Consider the following 13,113-nt stretch of genomic DNA (forward strand, 5'->3'; position numbering starts at 1 on the left):
CAGCCCGCCCTACCAGGTACACACACACACACACACACACCCTACCAGGTACACACACACACACACACACACACACACACACACACACACACACACACACACACCCTACCAGGTACACATATTTATACACACATATACATACACACACACCCTACCAGGTACATACACACACACACACACACACACCCTACCAGGTACACACACACACACACACACACACACACACACACACACACACACACACACACACCCTACCAGGTACACATATTTATACACACATATACATACACACACACCCTACCAGGTACACACACACACACACACACACACACCCTACCAGGTACACACACACACACACACACACACACACACACACCCCACATTTTTATGATGACCAGTCTGTGGTCAGTTGAGTGTCTCTCTCTTCATCTTCATCATCTCTTCTCCTCCTTCTTCCTCTTCCTCCTCCTCTTCCTCCTCTTCCTCCTCCTCTTCCTCAGCTGCTGGTGGCCGAGGTCCACCGCCGCGTCGTCACCGAGTATCTCCGCTCCGTCATGCGCGGCAGAATCATCTGCACCTCCATGAAGATGAGGAAGAGGATGGCCGGCCGGCTCCGAGACGAAGGCAAACAGATCAAAGTCCTCTTCAAGGACCTGGTGAGTGTGGGAAATATGAGCTCTGTGGCTCCATCTAGTGGCTGAGATGGAACAGTGCGCTTTTAACTGATGCTACGACCAGAGTGTTTAGGATCTTTGATTTAACCCTCCTGTTGTCCTCAGGTAAAGGAAGGAAGGAAGGAAGGAAAGGAGTAAGGAGGGAGGGAGGGAGGGAGGAAGGAAGGAAAGGAGTAAGGAGGGAGGGAGGGAAGAAGGAAGGGAGGAAGGAAGGAAGGAAAGGAGTAAGGATGGAGGGAGGAAATATCGAAAGAAAGAAAGAAAGGAGTAAGGAAGGAAGGAAAGGAGGAAGGAGGAAGGGAGGAAGGAAAAGAGGAAGGAAGGAAGGAAAGAAGGAAGGAAAGGAGTAAGGAGGGAGGGAGGAAGGAAGGAAGGAAAGGACTAAGGAGGGAGGGAGGGAGGAAGGAAGGAAGGAAAGGAGTAAGATGGGAGGGGGGGAGGAAGGAAGGAAGGAAAGGAGTAAGGAGAAGGAAGGAGGGAAGGAAGGAAGGAAGGAAGGAAAGGAAAGGGAAGGAGGAAGGGAGGGAAGGAAAAGAGGAAGGAAGGAAGGAAAGAAAGAAAGAAGAGAGCAAAGAAGTATGGAAGGAGGGGAAGAACAAAGGAAAAATTGAAGAAAGAGGGGTGAAGGAAAGAAGGAAGTATGTTACTTCAAAAGGACAAAATCCAGGCTTCAAAACTGTCTCACTGATTGACAGCATTGAACTAAAACTCCCCCTGGTGGTGTATCAGTGTACTGCACGTTGAATTAAAACTCCCCCTGGTGGTGTATCAGTGTACTGCATGTTGAATTAAAACGCCCCCTGGTGGTGTATCAGTGTACTGCATGTTGAATTAAAACGCCCCCTGGTGGTGTATCAGTGTACTGCACGTTGAATTAAAACTCCCCCTGGTGGTGTATCTGTGTACTGCACGTTGAATCAAAACTCCCCCTGGTGGTGTATCAGTGTACTGCATGTTGAATTAAAACGCCCCCTGGTGGTGTATCAGTGTACTGCATGTGTCTGATGATGTAGAGCTCTATAATTACAGCGGTTAGATTTGCAGTAAGTGTTGAGTCTCATTAACGTTCGGCTGCCTTTGTGTTTTTTTTTTTTTTTTAGGAGTCTCCATCCAGTTGGTTGGACAGCGCTCTGTCTCACATCTCAGAGATCATCCAGCTGGAGGACGTCCCCTCCATCCAGATGGAGGTCGGAGTTCTGGTCCGAGAGTTTCCAGACGTCAGGTACGAAACACACCGGACGCTTCCACCTACTCCTGTTACTGTTCATCCAATGCAGAGGTGTCAAACTCATTTTCATTCAAGGGCCGCATACAGAACAATGTGATCTCATGTGGGCCAGATCATTAAGAAGATGGAAGGAAGGAAGGAAGGAAAAGAAGGAGGAGAAGGAAGAGTAGACAGGAATGAAAGACGGAAGGAAGGAAATAAGAAGGGAAGGAAGGAAAGACAGGCAAAAGGAAGGAGGGAAGAAAGGCAGGAAAGACAAATAGAAGGATGGAAGGATGGAAGGAAGGAAGGAAGGAAGGACAGATAGAAGGAAGGAAGAAAGGAAGGAAGAAAAAGAAGGAGGAGAAGGAAGAGTAGACAGGAATGAAAGACGGAAGGAAGGAAATAAGAAGGGAAGGAAGGAAAGACAGACAAAAGGAAGGAGGGAAGAAAGGCAGGAAATACAAATGGAAGGAAGGAAGGAAGGAAGGAAGGACAGATAGAAGGAAGGAAGAAAGGAAGGAAGGAAAAGAAGGAGGAGAAGGAAGAGTAGACAGGAATGAAAGACGGAAGGAAGGGAGGAAGGAAGGAAATAAGAAGGGAAGGAAGAAAAGACAGGCAAAAGGAAGGAGGGAAGAAAGGCAGGAAAGACAAATAGAAGGATGGAAGGAAGGAAGGAAGGACAGATGGAAGAAAGGAAAAGAACACAGGAAGGAAAATGGGCCGGATTGGACCCCTCTGTGGGCTGGTTCTGGCCCACAGGCCACATGTTTGACACCCCTGATCTAATGGCTCAAATACGGTGGCCCGCGAGGTGCAAACCAAGATTACAACATGTGAAACACTTTTACAAAGCTTGAGACAAATTTACATTTTGGAAAACATTTTTACATATGTTTACACTCTTTAATTTGTTTTTAAATCTTTAAATGGACTGGCCCCGCTCTACCTCTCTGAGCTCCTTCACCCCCACGCTCCTGCTCGGTGCCTCAGGTCAGCTGACGTGCTGCTGCTGGAGGTACCGAGGTCAAAGCGTAAGCTCAGAGGGGATAGAGCCTTTTCTGTAGCTGCTGCTAAATTATGGAACGAGCTTCCTTTAAATATTAGACAAGCCTCCTCACTGTCTGTTTTTAAAACTCTTCTTAAAACCCATTTTTATTCCTTGGCTTTCAACGGTGCATGAGACTCTGCTCCTGTTTTAGTGTTTTATGGTTTGTTTTTAGTGATTATTTTTAATTATTTTAGTATTTATTTCCTGTTAATTGTTTTACGTTTCTGTGTTGTTTTTATCTATTTATGTACAGCACTCTGTTTCAGCTGTGGTTGTTTTAAAGTGTCATATAAATAAAGTTGAGTTGAGCTGAGTATCATAAAACAAAATTACATTACCATAACACATTTACAAGTCCCGAAACTAATTTACATTTCAGAAATCAAATTAACAAGACACAAAACACTTTTACAAAGCTTGAGACAAATTTACAAATATCAACCATCAACCAGAAAGGGAATGTACCAACTCCGGGGTTGAACAGGAAGTGATAACGGGGAGCAGCCAATCCGAGCTGTTGTCATCGTCCGTAGAGTTCATGGTGAGCCGAGATCATTTAAAAACTCTAAAGAGCGACCACACGAAAACAAAGTCACGTTAAGCGGCTCATGTGTTGTCTGTCCATCTCGGCTCACCATGAACTCTACCGACGACGACAACAGCTCGTATTGGTTATCACTTCCTGTTCAACCCCAGAGCTGGTACGTTCCCCTGCTCTCATCAGGGGGAATTTAACCATTCATTCACATTCATACACTGTTGACGCAGCAACGGGAGCAATTTGGGGTTAAGTGTCTTGCCAAGGACACTTAACATGTGGAGAGGAGGAGCTGGGAATCGAACCGCCAATCTTCCAATTGGAGGACGACCGCTCTACCTCCTGAGCCACAGCCGCCCCGTTACAGTGTTTTTAGTGCCAGAGTCTTTTTGTTACTATACTTCCACCACAGCTCAACAGGAAACACTGCTGTTGTCTAAAAACTATTGACAACACGTCACAAACTCTTTAAAATGAAGGACCGGGTGACATGTTCCTTCATTAGGAAGACTTTGGTCATGCTTTCAGTCTTTGGAGAGTAGTTCTGTGTGAGGCGGATGCTACCGAGCATATTTCATATTTACTGTAGAGACATGACAGAAGCATCTCTCCAGTCTTTAGTCTGCTGAAGCTTTTCGTATCTACATGAACACACACATATACACACACCATACCAGGTACACACACACACACACACACACACATACACACTTATACACCAGTCTTTAGTCTGCTGAAGCTTTTCGTATCTACATGAACTCCAGTGTGACGTTTCTGTTCAAGTCCTGTAAAATCATGTCGAGTAACACCTCCTGTTTGTTCCCTCATCTCTCTCCTATCTGTGTTCAGGAAGAAGCACGTGTCCGCCATCCTGAACATCCGCGGCATGACCCGCCAGGCGGAGCGTCAGGAGATCATCAACATCGTCAAAGACATCGAGAGCACCGACGGCGGCGGTTCGATCCGGATGTCCCGGGACCGCGCCCTCTTCGCCGAGGTGCCGGTCACCTCCGAGGTCCACTGCCTGAACGTTGGCCTGAGCCGCATCGCCCTCACCGCCTCGTCCTGCTTCAGCTCGCTGCGGCCGCGGCGACCCAAAGCCCGAACGCCCGTCCAGGACAACCCCGACGACGGCCTCTGAACCGCCGAGCTCAGATCTTTATCGAGACAATCCTGACGGGAATTTAACGCCGGGAGTTGAAGCTTGGTTGTTTGGATGAAAACAAAGCTGCTGTGGTTTAATCAATTAACTGTTTGCTAAGCCCCTCCCATCCAAACTACAGCTGTCCAATCACAGCTTAGCAACACTAACGAGTCACAGCAGAAACAGAAGAGAGAAAGAGCTTTTTTACTCTCTTCTACAACAGACCTGTCAACTCTCTTTCGTTTCCTTATTTGCTCATAAATCTCCATATTTCCATTTTCTTCCATTTTCACAGTCGTACAGTTGTTTCAGTTAAGATCAGTTGTTTCAGTTAACTCTACTCTTCTACTCTTTGACAAGTCATGACGGTCATTCAGTCAGAAAACAGCACGAGAAATGGACGAAGAAATAAGTATTTTCCATACCCGACAAAAAATGAGTTTATTGTCTCCTGTTAGATTTGCTTCAAAACCAAATATCACAATAAAAAACTCAGCCTGTGATCAAATTACAGCAAATTCATTCAAAATCATTAATTTCTAGTTTTTCCGGCAGAAAAAAACAAAATATCTCGTTTCCTTCTTGAAGTTTGACTCTGAAGAAGTTTGATATGTTCGTTGGTTTAAATGTCCAACAGATTAAATTGTAATTATTCAGATTTTTAATTCAGATTTTTTATGTCAAAGATCTTCTCTGATAAAACTAATGAGAGGTCTCACTCCATTTTTTATGAAACGAGAAAGAAGAAGAAAAGAAGAAAGTCCCTGATGGTGATAAAAACTAAAATTAAAAATGTTTTAATCGATCGATGGATCATTAATCTACAGACACGACAACGCAGACGTTAACTGAACTTTTCAATTTACTGAAATATTTATTTTAAAATTCTGAAATTTCCTTTTTGGAAATGTTGAAATCAAAAAAGATGTTAGCAACATAATAATTAATTTCAGAGTTTGTTAAACTTGTTGATTTGCTAAATAAACTTGACTTAATTTAGGGAAATATTGGGTAATGATTAGCTTCAAAGCTAACGACATGTAAAGCAGACAGACTCAGAGTGGTTGGATGGTGGGTTTTCTTTCCTTTCTGATGCTAGGCTAACAGTTTCCCTTTACTTCCAGTCTTTGTGCTAGGCTAACAGTTTCTCTTTACTTCCAGGCTTTGTGCTAGGCTAGGCTAGTAGTTTCCCTTTACTTCCACTCTTTGTGCTAGGCTAGGCTAGGCTAACAGTTTCCCTTTATTTCCACTCTTTGTGCTAGGCTAGGCTAACAGTTTCCCTTTACTTCCAGTCTTTGTGCTAGGCTAGGCTAACAGTTTCCCTTTACTTCCACTCTTTGTGCTAGGCTAGGCTAACCACTCTGTTATTTTTGTTTTTGTTTTTCGACTTAATTCTGATTCAGGATGAGTGATTTAGTGGTTTGTGATGTGAGCTGCAGTACCGACTGTGGCCACTAGCCTAAAAACCACCTCACAGCTCGGACCTGCTGTCGGGAATAATCAGATTATGGTTTCAAACGCTGTTGAGATCGAACGGATGTAAAATCGGCCTCCACAACTTTTCTTTTTCAGACTGAAACCAAACAAGACCACAGATTGCCGTTTGGTGTTTGATTCGGGATCTCTTTCTTTTTTTTTTTCTCGGCGTGATCCTGCAGGATTATCAGGACTTGGAACTCAAAAGCACTTTATACAGGATCAATAAAAGGAAAATGAAAAAAAAGCTGTCCTGTGTTGTGCTGAGATGGACTGAAGTGCATTATGGGACTCAGAGGCTGATCAGATCAGATTATCGGGACCGCCACATCAACAAACTGAGAGCTGAGAGAGAGGAGTTCGGACTCGGAGAAGCTTCATACCTGGAGTTAGTAGTTTTATTGTTGCACATGATACAAGGAAAAAAAAAAAATCAATCGAAGGTACTAGACGATGATCTGAGTCTCCATCATGCTGATTGTATTTAAAGGAGTGATTATAGTTCAAGCTTTTGGTGTGATGAGGTTTATTATATATGTGGTGATACAGAGATGAATATAGATTTATTATTTCTTTTTTTTTTTTTTTTTTTTCGTGGTTGAATAATCTTCACAGTGTTGATTTTTTAAAGTGTCTGAACAGGTTAAAACTAGAAGGCAAGAAGAGGAAATACAATCTTATAGCAAAGGGTGTCAAACATGCGGACCGTGGGCTAGATCCGGCCCGCCGAGGGGTCCGATCCGGCCCACTTTCCTTATTCCTCCCTTCCTTTCATCTTCCCTTCCTTCCTTCCTTCCTGTCTTATTTTCCTTCCTTCCTTCCATCTTTCGTTCGTTCGTTCGTTCCTTCCTTCCTTCCTTTATTCCTTCCGTCTTTCATTCCTGTCTACTCTTCCTTCTCCTCCTTCTTTTCCTCCCTTTTTTCCTTCCATCTTCCCTTCCTTCCTTCCTGCCTGCCTGCCTGCCTGCCTGCCTTCCTTCCTTCCTTTATTCCTTCCGTCTTTCATTCCTGTCTACTCTTCCTTCTCCTCCTCCTTTTCCTTCCTTCCTTTCTTCCTTCTCCTCCTTCTTTTCCTTCCTTCCTTTCTTCCTTATATCTGTCCTTCCTCCCTTTCTTCCTTCCATCTTTCCTTCCTTCCTTCCTTCCTTCCTTCCATCTCTTTAATGATCCAGGCCCTCATTAGATCAAATTGGTCTGAATGTGGCCCTTGAATGAAAATGAGTTTGACACCCCTGTCTTATAGTTTCAGTTTATTCTGCATCTTCTGACTTTAACTCATAAATAAAATAAATTTAAACTCCTGTCAGTCATTTTTTTTTATAAATAATCTTTTAATACATTTCAGTTCATGTCTGTTAAACAAAAATCTGAAATCTGAAAATTACATTGTTGTTCGCTTTAATGTCAAAATTGTTATCTGGGTTTAAATTTCAAAACTTGATTGAAATCCAAATTAGATCTTTATTATTGATTAATCTGCTGTTCTTTTTTTTTGGATTAGATTAATTGTTTTGTCTATAAAATGTCAATATTTCAATAAAATATATATATTTAAAAAATATTGAAAGATGTCACATTTTCACTGCGTCCTAATTTAACAGATTCAGTTTTGTTTGTTTGTTTTTTTTGGCACATTTGCACAAAAAATTATCATAAACATTTGTCATTAACATAATAAAAGCAAACGTATTATAATAATTTGTAAGTCACGTGCATCATACAGGACTTTATACACACTGACAAATGAAAAAGCACTGAAATGTTGAATATTAATGTTAATAAAAAAACCACATTGTGCTGCTTTATTAGACACCAACACAGATTTAAGAAGCACTTAAAATAAAATATTACTATTTATCACCCGAAGCGTCAGACTTCACATCGAACTCTCGGATGACGGAGTGTCCCTGAATGCACCACCAAAGAGAGATTTTAATCACATTAATAAAACACTGGTGAGAAAGTAAACTCATATAAACACCTTCAGGCCTCTGCAGGCTGATTCTGTTCTTTATTAGAGAACAGACAGACATGCTTAAAACATATTAATACATATTATATCCAGGAGTTAATGGCCGTGACACAGATGTCATTAATAAAGGTGCTGTTTAACTAAATCTGTGGTTCAAATAAAAATTAGAAGATTAAGATAAATTATTATTAGGGCTGTCAGCGTTAATGCGTTAATCACGATTAGATTAATGCAATCCATAACACGTTAATTTTTTTTAATCTCATTTTAATGTGTCAAGCCTTTTTGTCCCTTCTACTCCCCCGTAGACGGCTCCTCTAGCTGTAGCGCTATGCTTTGAAGTGGCCTCCTGCAGTAAACCTACCGCGCTGATGGAAAGTAAGAGAGCTACTGGACTTTTGAACGGCTTGTTTAACTTTAAAACACTTCCAGACGCTTCAGTTGACAAGTCAAAAGTAAAATGCAACCTGTGTCAAACGGAGTTTAACTACCACCGGAGTACGTGGAGTTTGAGTTAGCACCTCCACGCTAAACACCCAGGTGCAGCCAAGCGAGCCTCAGCTCCACCAAAGGACCATTTTGGAGTGTGGGAGTCGCAGCAGAGCCGTGATTGATTCCCAGTTAAGACACTCTGGTAAGAAATGCTTTACATTATGGGCTTAAAACTGCCTTCAAATGGAAAATAACAGGATTTTAAACATGCAATTCAAAACGCCATTAATCGCAATTAACTATGGAAACTATGTGATTAATCTCGATTTAAAAAATTAATCGTTTGACAGCCCTAATTATTATTTTTCCTTCCAAATGTTTAAGGGTTCATTTGCCTCCATAAGAAAAAAATAGGTTTAAATAATAACATTTTCTTTCCTTTCTTCCCTCGTTCCTTCCTCCTTTCCTTTCTTCTTCCTTCCCTCCTTACTCCCTCCTTTCCTTCCTTCCTTCCTCCCTCCCTCCTTTCCTTCCTTCTTTCCTCCCTCCTTTCTTTCCTTCCTTCCCTCCTTCCTTCCTTACTTCCTTCTTTCCTGCTTTCCTTCCTCCTTTCCTTCCTTACCTCCTTCTCTCTTTCTTTCCTTCCTTATTTCCTCCCTCCTTTCCCTCCTCCCTCCTTTCCTTCTTTCTTCCTTTCCTTCCTTCCCTCCTTCCTTCCTCCCTATTTTCCTTCCTTCTTCCTTTCTTTCCTTCCTCCTTCCCTCCTTTCCTTCCTCCCTCCCTCCTTCCTTCCTCCCTCCTTTCCCTCTCTCCCTCCTTTCCTTCCTTCCTTATTCCTTCCCTCCTTCCTCCCTCCTTTCCTTCCTTCCTTCTTCCTCCTTCCCTTCCTTCCTTGACTCAAGGACAACAGGAGGATTAATAAACTAAATGTAGTTTCAATTTAACTTTATAATTTCTGATAACAGTTATTCTGAATATGTTAGCCTCAGTTTTTTACACATACGTATTTCTTCAGTGCAGCATTTGTCCACTAAACAAGAATCTAAGAATATTATATGTGCATTTATTGTCATCTATTAACACATTTTTGACCAATACTATTGATGATAATAAAGTTTACCTATACAACTCAGAAGCATTACAGGCCGGTATATTATTTCTGCTGTTTGAAAGCGACACAGTGAAATGACTCCAACAGATGTTTCATTGTGTTGTTTGATGGTGACGTGGCGACACCTGCTGGACAAGGAGTGCTGTTACATTTGTATAAACTATTCATGAGAAGACTGTATGAGGTGTGTAACAAGATTTAGTGTGGTGGTGTTCATGTGTGGAGGTCATTTCTGACGTCACTATTCACTGTTGATTTCAGGTTTGAAATAAGTCTGCTGCACTCTGGTGGTCACAGTGTGTAACTACACTTGTTAAATAGGCAGTTTCACTAGTACTAGTTTACTGTAATACTGCACACTACATCACTCACAATACTTATGTACTTTTACTTAAGGAGGATTACTCATAATACTGCAGTACTTTTACTGTAAAACTGCATACTATATCATTCATAATACTGCAGTACTTTTACTTGTAATGGAGTATTTGTACATAGCAGTAAAGTTAAATGTTGAGCAACTTTTAACTGAGACTTTACTGTAAATGAGGAAACACACCACAGTGCGGCTCCTCGTCCTGATAACCGTCCCTGTTCTTTAAACACAACAAGCTCCACTCTGGGATCAGAGTTCCTTGTTCTCTCCCTTCAGATCTACAGTTTGTAGATGGGTGTAACCAACATGTGACTCAGCTCACAGCTGTCAGGCTGCATTCACTGCAGGATCACATGATCAAACAGAAAGTGAAACTCAGACAGTCGTTGCCTCTGAGAGCTGAAATGGCGCAGAGAGATCAGCTGGACCGAGAAACCTTCTCCTGTTCGATCTGTCTGGATCTACTGAAGGATCCGGTGACTACTACCTGTGGACACAGCTACTGTATGAGCTGTATTAAAGGATTCTGGGATGGAGAAGATCAGATGAAGATCTACAGCTGCCCTCAGTGCAGAGAGGCCTTCACACCGAGGCCTGTCCTGAAGAAAAACACCATGTTAGCAGCTTTAGTGGAGCAGCTGAAGAAGACTGGACTCCAAGCTGCTCCTGCTGATCACTTCTATGCTGGACCTGAAGATGTGGCCTGTGATTTCTGCACTGGGAGGAAGCTGAAAGCCTTCAAGTCCTGTCTGGTGTGTCTGGCCTCTTACTGTGAGAATCACCTCCAGTCTCACTATGAATCACCTACATTTAAAAAACACAAGCTGGTGGAGCCCTCCAAGAAGCTCCAGGAGAACATCTGCTCTCATCATGATGAGGTGATGAAGATATTCTGCCGTACAGATAAGAAGAGTATCTGTTATCTGTGCACTATGGAGGATCATAAAGGCCACGACACAGTCCCAGCTGCAGCAGAAAGGACTGAGAGGCAGAGAGAGCTCGAGGTGAGTCGACTAAACATCCAGCAGAGAATCCAGGACAGAGAGAAAGATGTGAAGCTGCTTCAACAGGAGGTGGAGGCCGTCAGTCGCTCTGCTGATAAAGCAGTGGAGGACAGTGAGAAGATCTTCACTCAGCTGATCCGTCTCCTCCAGAAAAGAAGCTCTGATGTGAAGCAGCAGATCAGATCCCAGCAGGAAACTGAAGTGAGTGGAGTCAAAGAGCTTCAGGAGAAGCTGCAGCAGGAGATCACTGAGCTGAAGAGGAAAGACGCTGAACTGAAGCAGCTCTCACACACAGAGGATCACAACCAGTTTCTACACAACTACCCCTCAGTGTCACAACTCAGTGAACCTACAGACTCATCCAGCATCAATATCCGTCCTCTCAGATACTTTGAGGATGTGACAGCAGCTGTGTCAGAGCTCAGAGATAAACTACAGGACATCCTGAGGGACGAATGGACAAACATCTCACTGGCAGTGACTCAAGTGGACGTTTTACTGCCACAACCACCCAAGACCAGAGCTGAGTTCTTAAAATATTCACGTGAAATCACTCTGGATCCAAACACAGTATACACATGGCTGTTATTATCTAAGGGGAACAGAAAAGTAGAATATAAAGGTCCACAGTCTTATTCTAGTCATTCAGACAGATTCACTAACTATCCTCAGGTCCTGAGTAGAGAGAGTCTGACTGGACGTTGTTACTGGGAGGTGGAGTGGAGAGGATGGTTAACGGGATGGTCCACAGGAGTTTATGTAGCAGTCGCATACAAGAATACCAGCAGAGCAGGAAATGAATCTCTATTTGGACGTAATGACAAATCTTGGTCTTTACATTGTGACACTAACTGTTATGTATTTTACTTCAACAACATTGAAACTCCCGTCTCAGGTCCTCGTTCCTCCAGAGTCGGAGTGTACCTGGATCACGGAGCAGGTATTCTGTCCTTCTACAGCGTCTCTGAAACCATGACTCTCCTCCACAGAGTCCAGACCACATTCACTCAGCCTCTCTATGCTGGACTTTATGTTTGTATTGGAGCCACAGCTGAGTTATGTAAAGTGAAATAGACAGAAGTCATTTCAGACTTCATGTGTCAGATGTTGTAATTCTTCATGTTTTTGTCTCCATGTTTCTGAGCTGCTCAGAGATCAGCTGACATGCTAATAGTGATATTCAACTTTACTTTTACTGTAATACTGCATACTACATCACTATAATACTGCAGTACTTTTACTGTAATACTGCATACTACATCACTATAATACTGCAGTACTTTTATTGTAATACTGCATACTACATCACTATAATACTGCAGTACTTTTACTGTAATACTGCATACTACATCACTATAATACTGCAGTACTTTTACTGTAATACTGCATACTACATCACTATAATACTGCAGTACTTTTACTGTAATACTGCATGCTACATCACTATAATACTGCAGTACTTTTACTGTAATACTGCATACTACATCACTCATAATACTGCAGTACTTTTACTGTAATACTGCATACTACATCACTATAATACTGCAGTACTTTTACTGTAATACTGCATACTACATTACTTATAATACTTGTGTACTTATACTGTAATACTGCATACTACATTACTTATAATACTGCAGTACTTTTACTGTAATACTGCATACTACATTACTTATAATACGTGTGTACTTATACTGTAATACTGCATACTACATCTCTCATAATACTGCAGTACTTTTACTGTAATACTACATACTATATCACTCATAATACTGCGGTACTTTTATTGTAATACTGCATACTACATCACTCATAATACTGCAGTACTTTTACTGTAATACTGCATACTACATCACTCATAATACTGCAGTACTTTTACTGTAATACTGCATACTACATCACTCATAATACTGTAGTACTTTTACTGTAATACTGCATACTACATCACTCATAATACTTGTGTACTTTTACTGTAATACTGCATACTACATCACTATAATACTGCAGTACTTTTACTGTAATGGAGTATTTATGTTTTGCTGTATTGGTACTTTTACTGCTGTAAATGTGTGTACTTTTTCCACCTCTGAATAAAGCATTTTGTCCCATTTGGCTCTCCATACTTCTC

The 13,113-nt window shown here is 41.9% G+C and overlaps 2 protein-coding genes across 2 annotated transcripts in view; both read left to right on the plus strand.

Moving 5' to 3' along the window:
* Nucleotides 1-4,732, plus strand: part of LOC128360008 (exocyst complex component 3-like protein 2) — a 24,223-nt gene extending 19,491 nt beyond the window's left edge. Inside the window, exons 12-14 of the mRNA XM_053320322.1 lie at nt 501-656; nt 1,775-1,896; nt 4,320-4,732. Coding sequence (XP_053176297.1) covers nt 501-656; nt 1,775-1,896; nt 4,320-4,611 — 570 coding nt within the window. The 3' untranslated portion in view covers nt 4,612-4,732. The remainder of the gene's footprint in view (nt 1-500; nt 657-1,774; nt 1,897-4,319) is intronic.
* Nucleotides 4,733-10,385: 5,653 nt separating this feature from the next.
* LOC128360009 (tripartite motif-containing protein 16-like) overlaps nt 10,386-13,113 on the plus strand; it is a 9,137-nt gene continuing 6,409 nt past the window's right edge. Inside the window, exon 1 of the mRNA XM_053320323.1 lies at nt 10,386-12,008. Within this exon, the coding sequence (XP_053176298.1) occupies nt 10,386-12,008 (1,623 nt within the window). The remainder of the gene's footprint in view (nt 12,009-13,113) is intronic.

The sequence above is a fragment of the Scomber japonicus genome, chromosome 6 (genome assembly GCF_027409825.1).
Source record: "Scomber japonicus isolate fScoJap1 chromosome 6, fScoJap1.pri, whole genome shotgun sequence".
NCBI classification, from domain to species: Eukaryota; Metazoa; Chordata; class Actinopteri; order Scombriformes; family Scombridae; genus Scomber; species Scomber japonicus.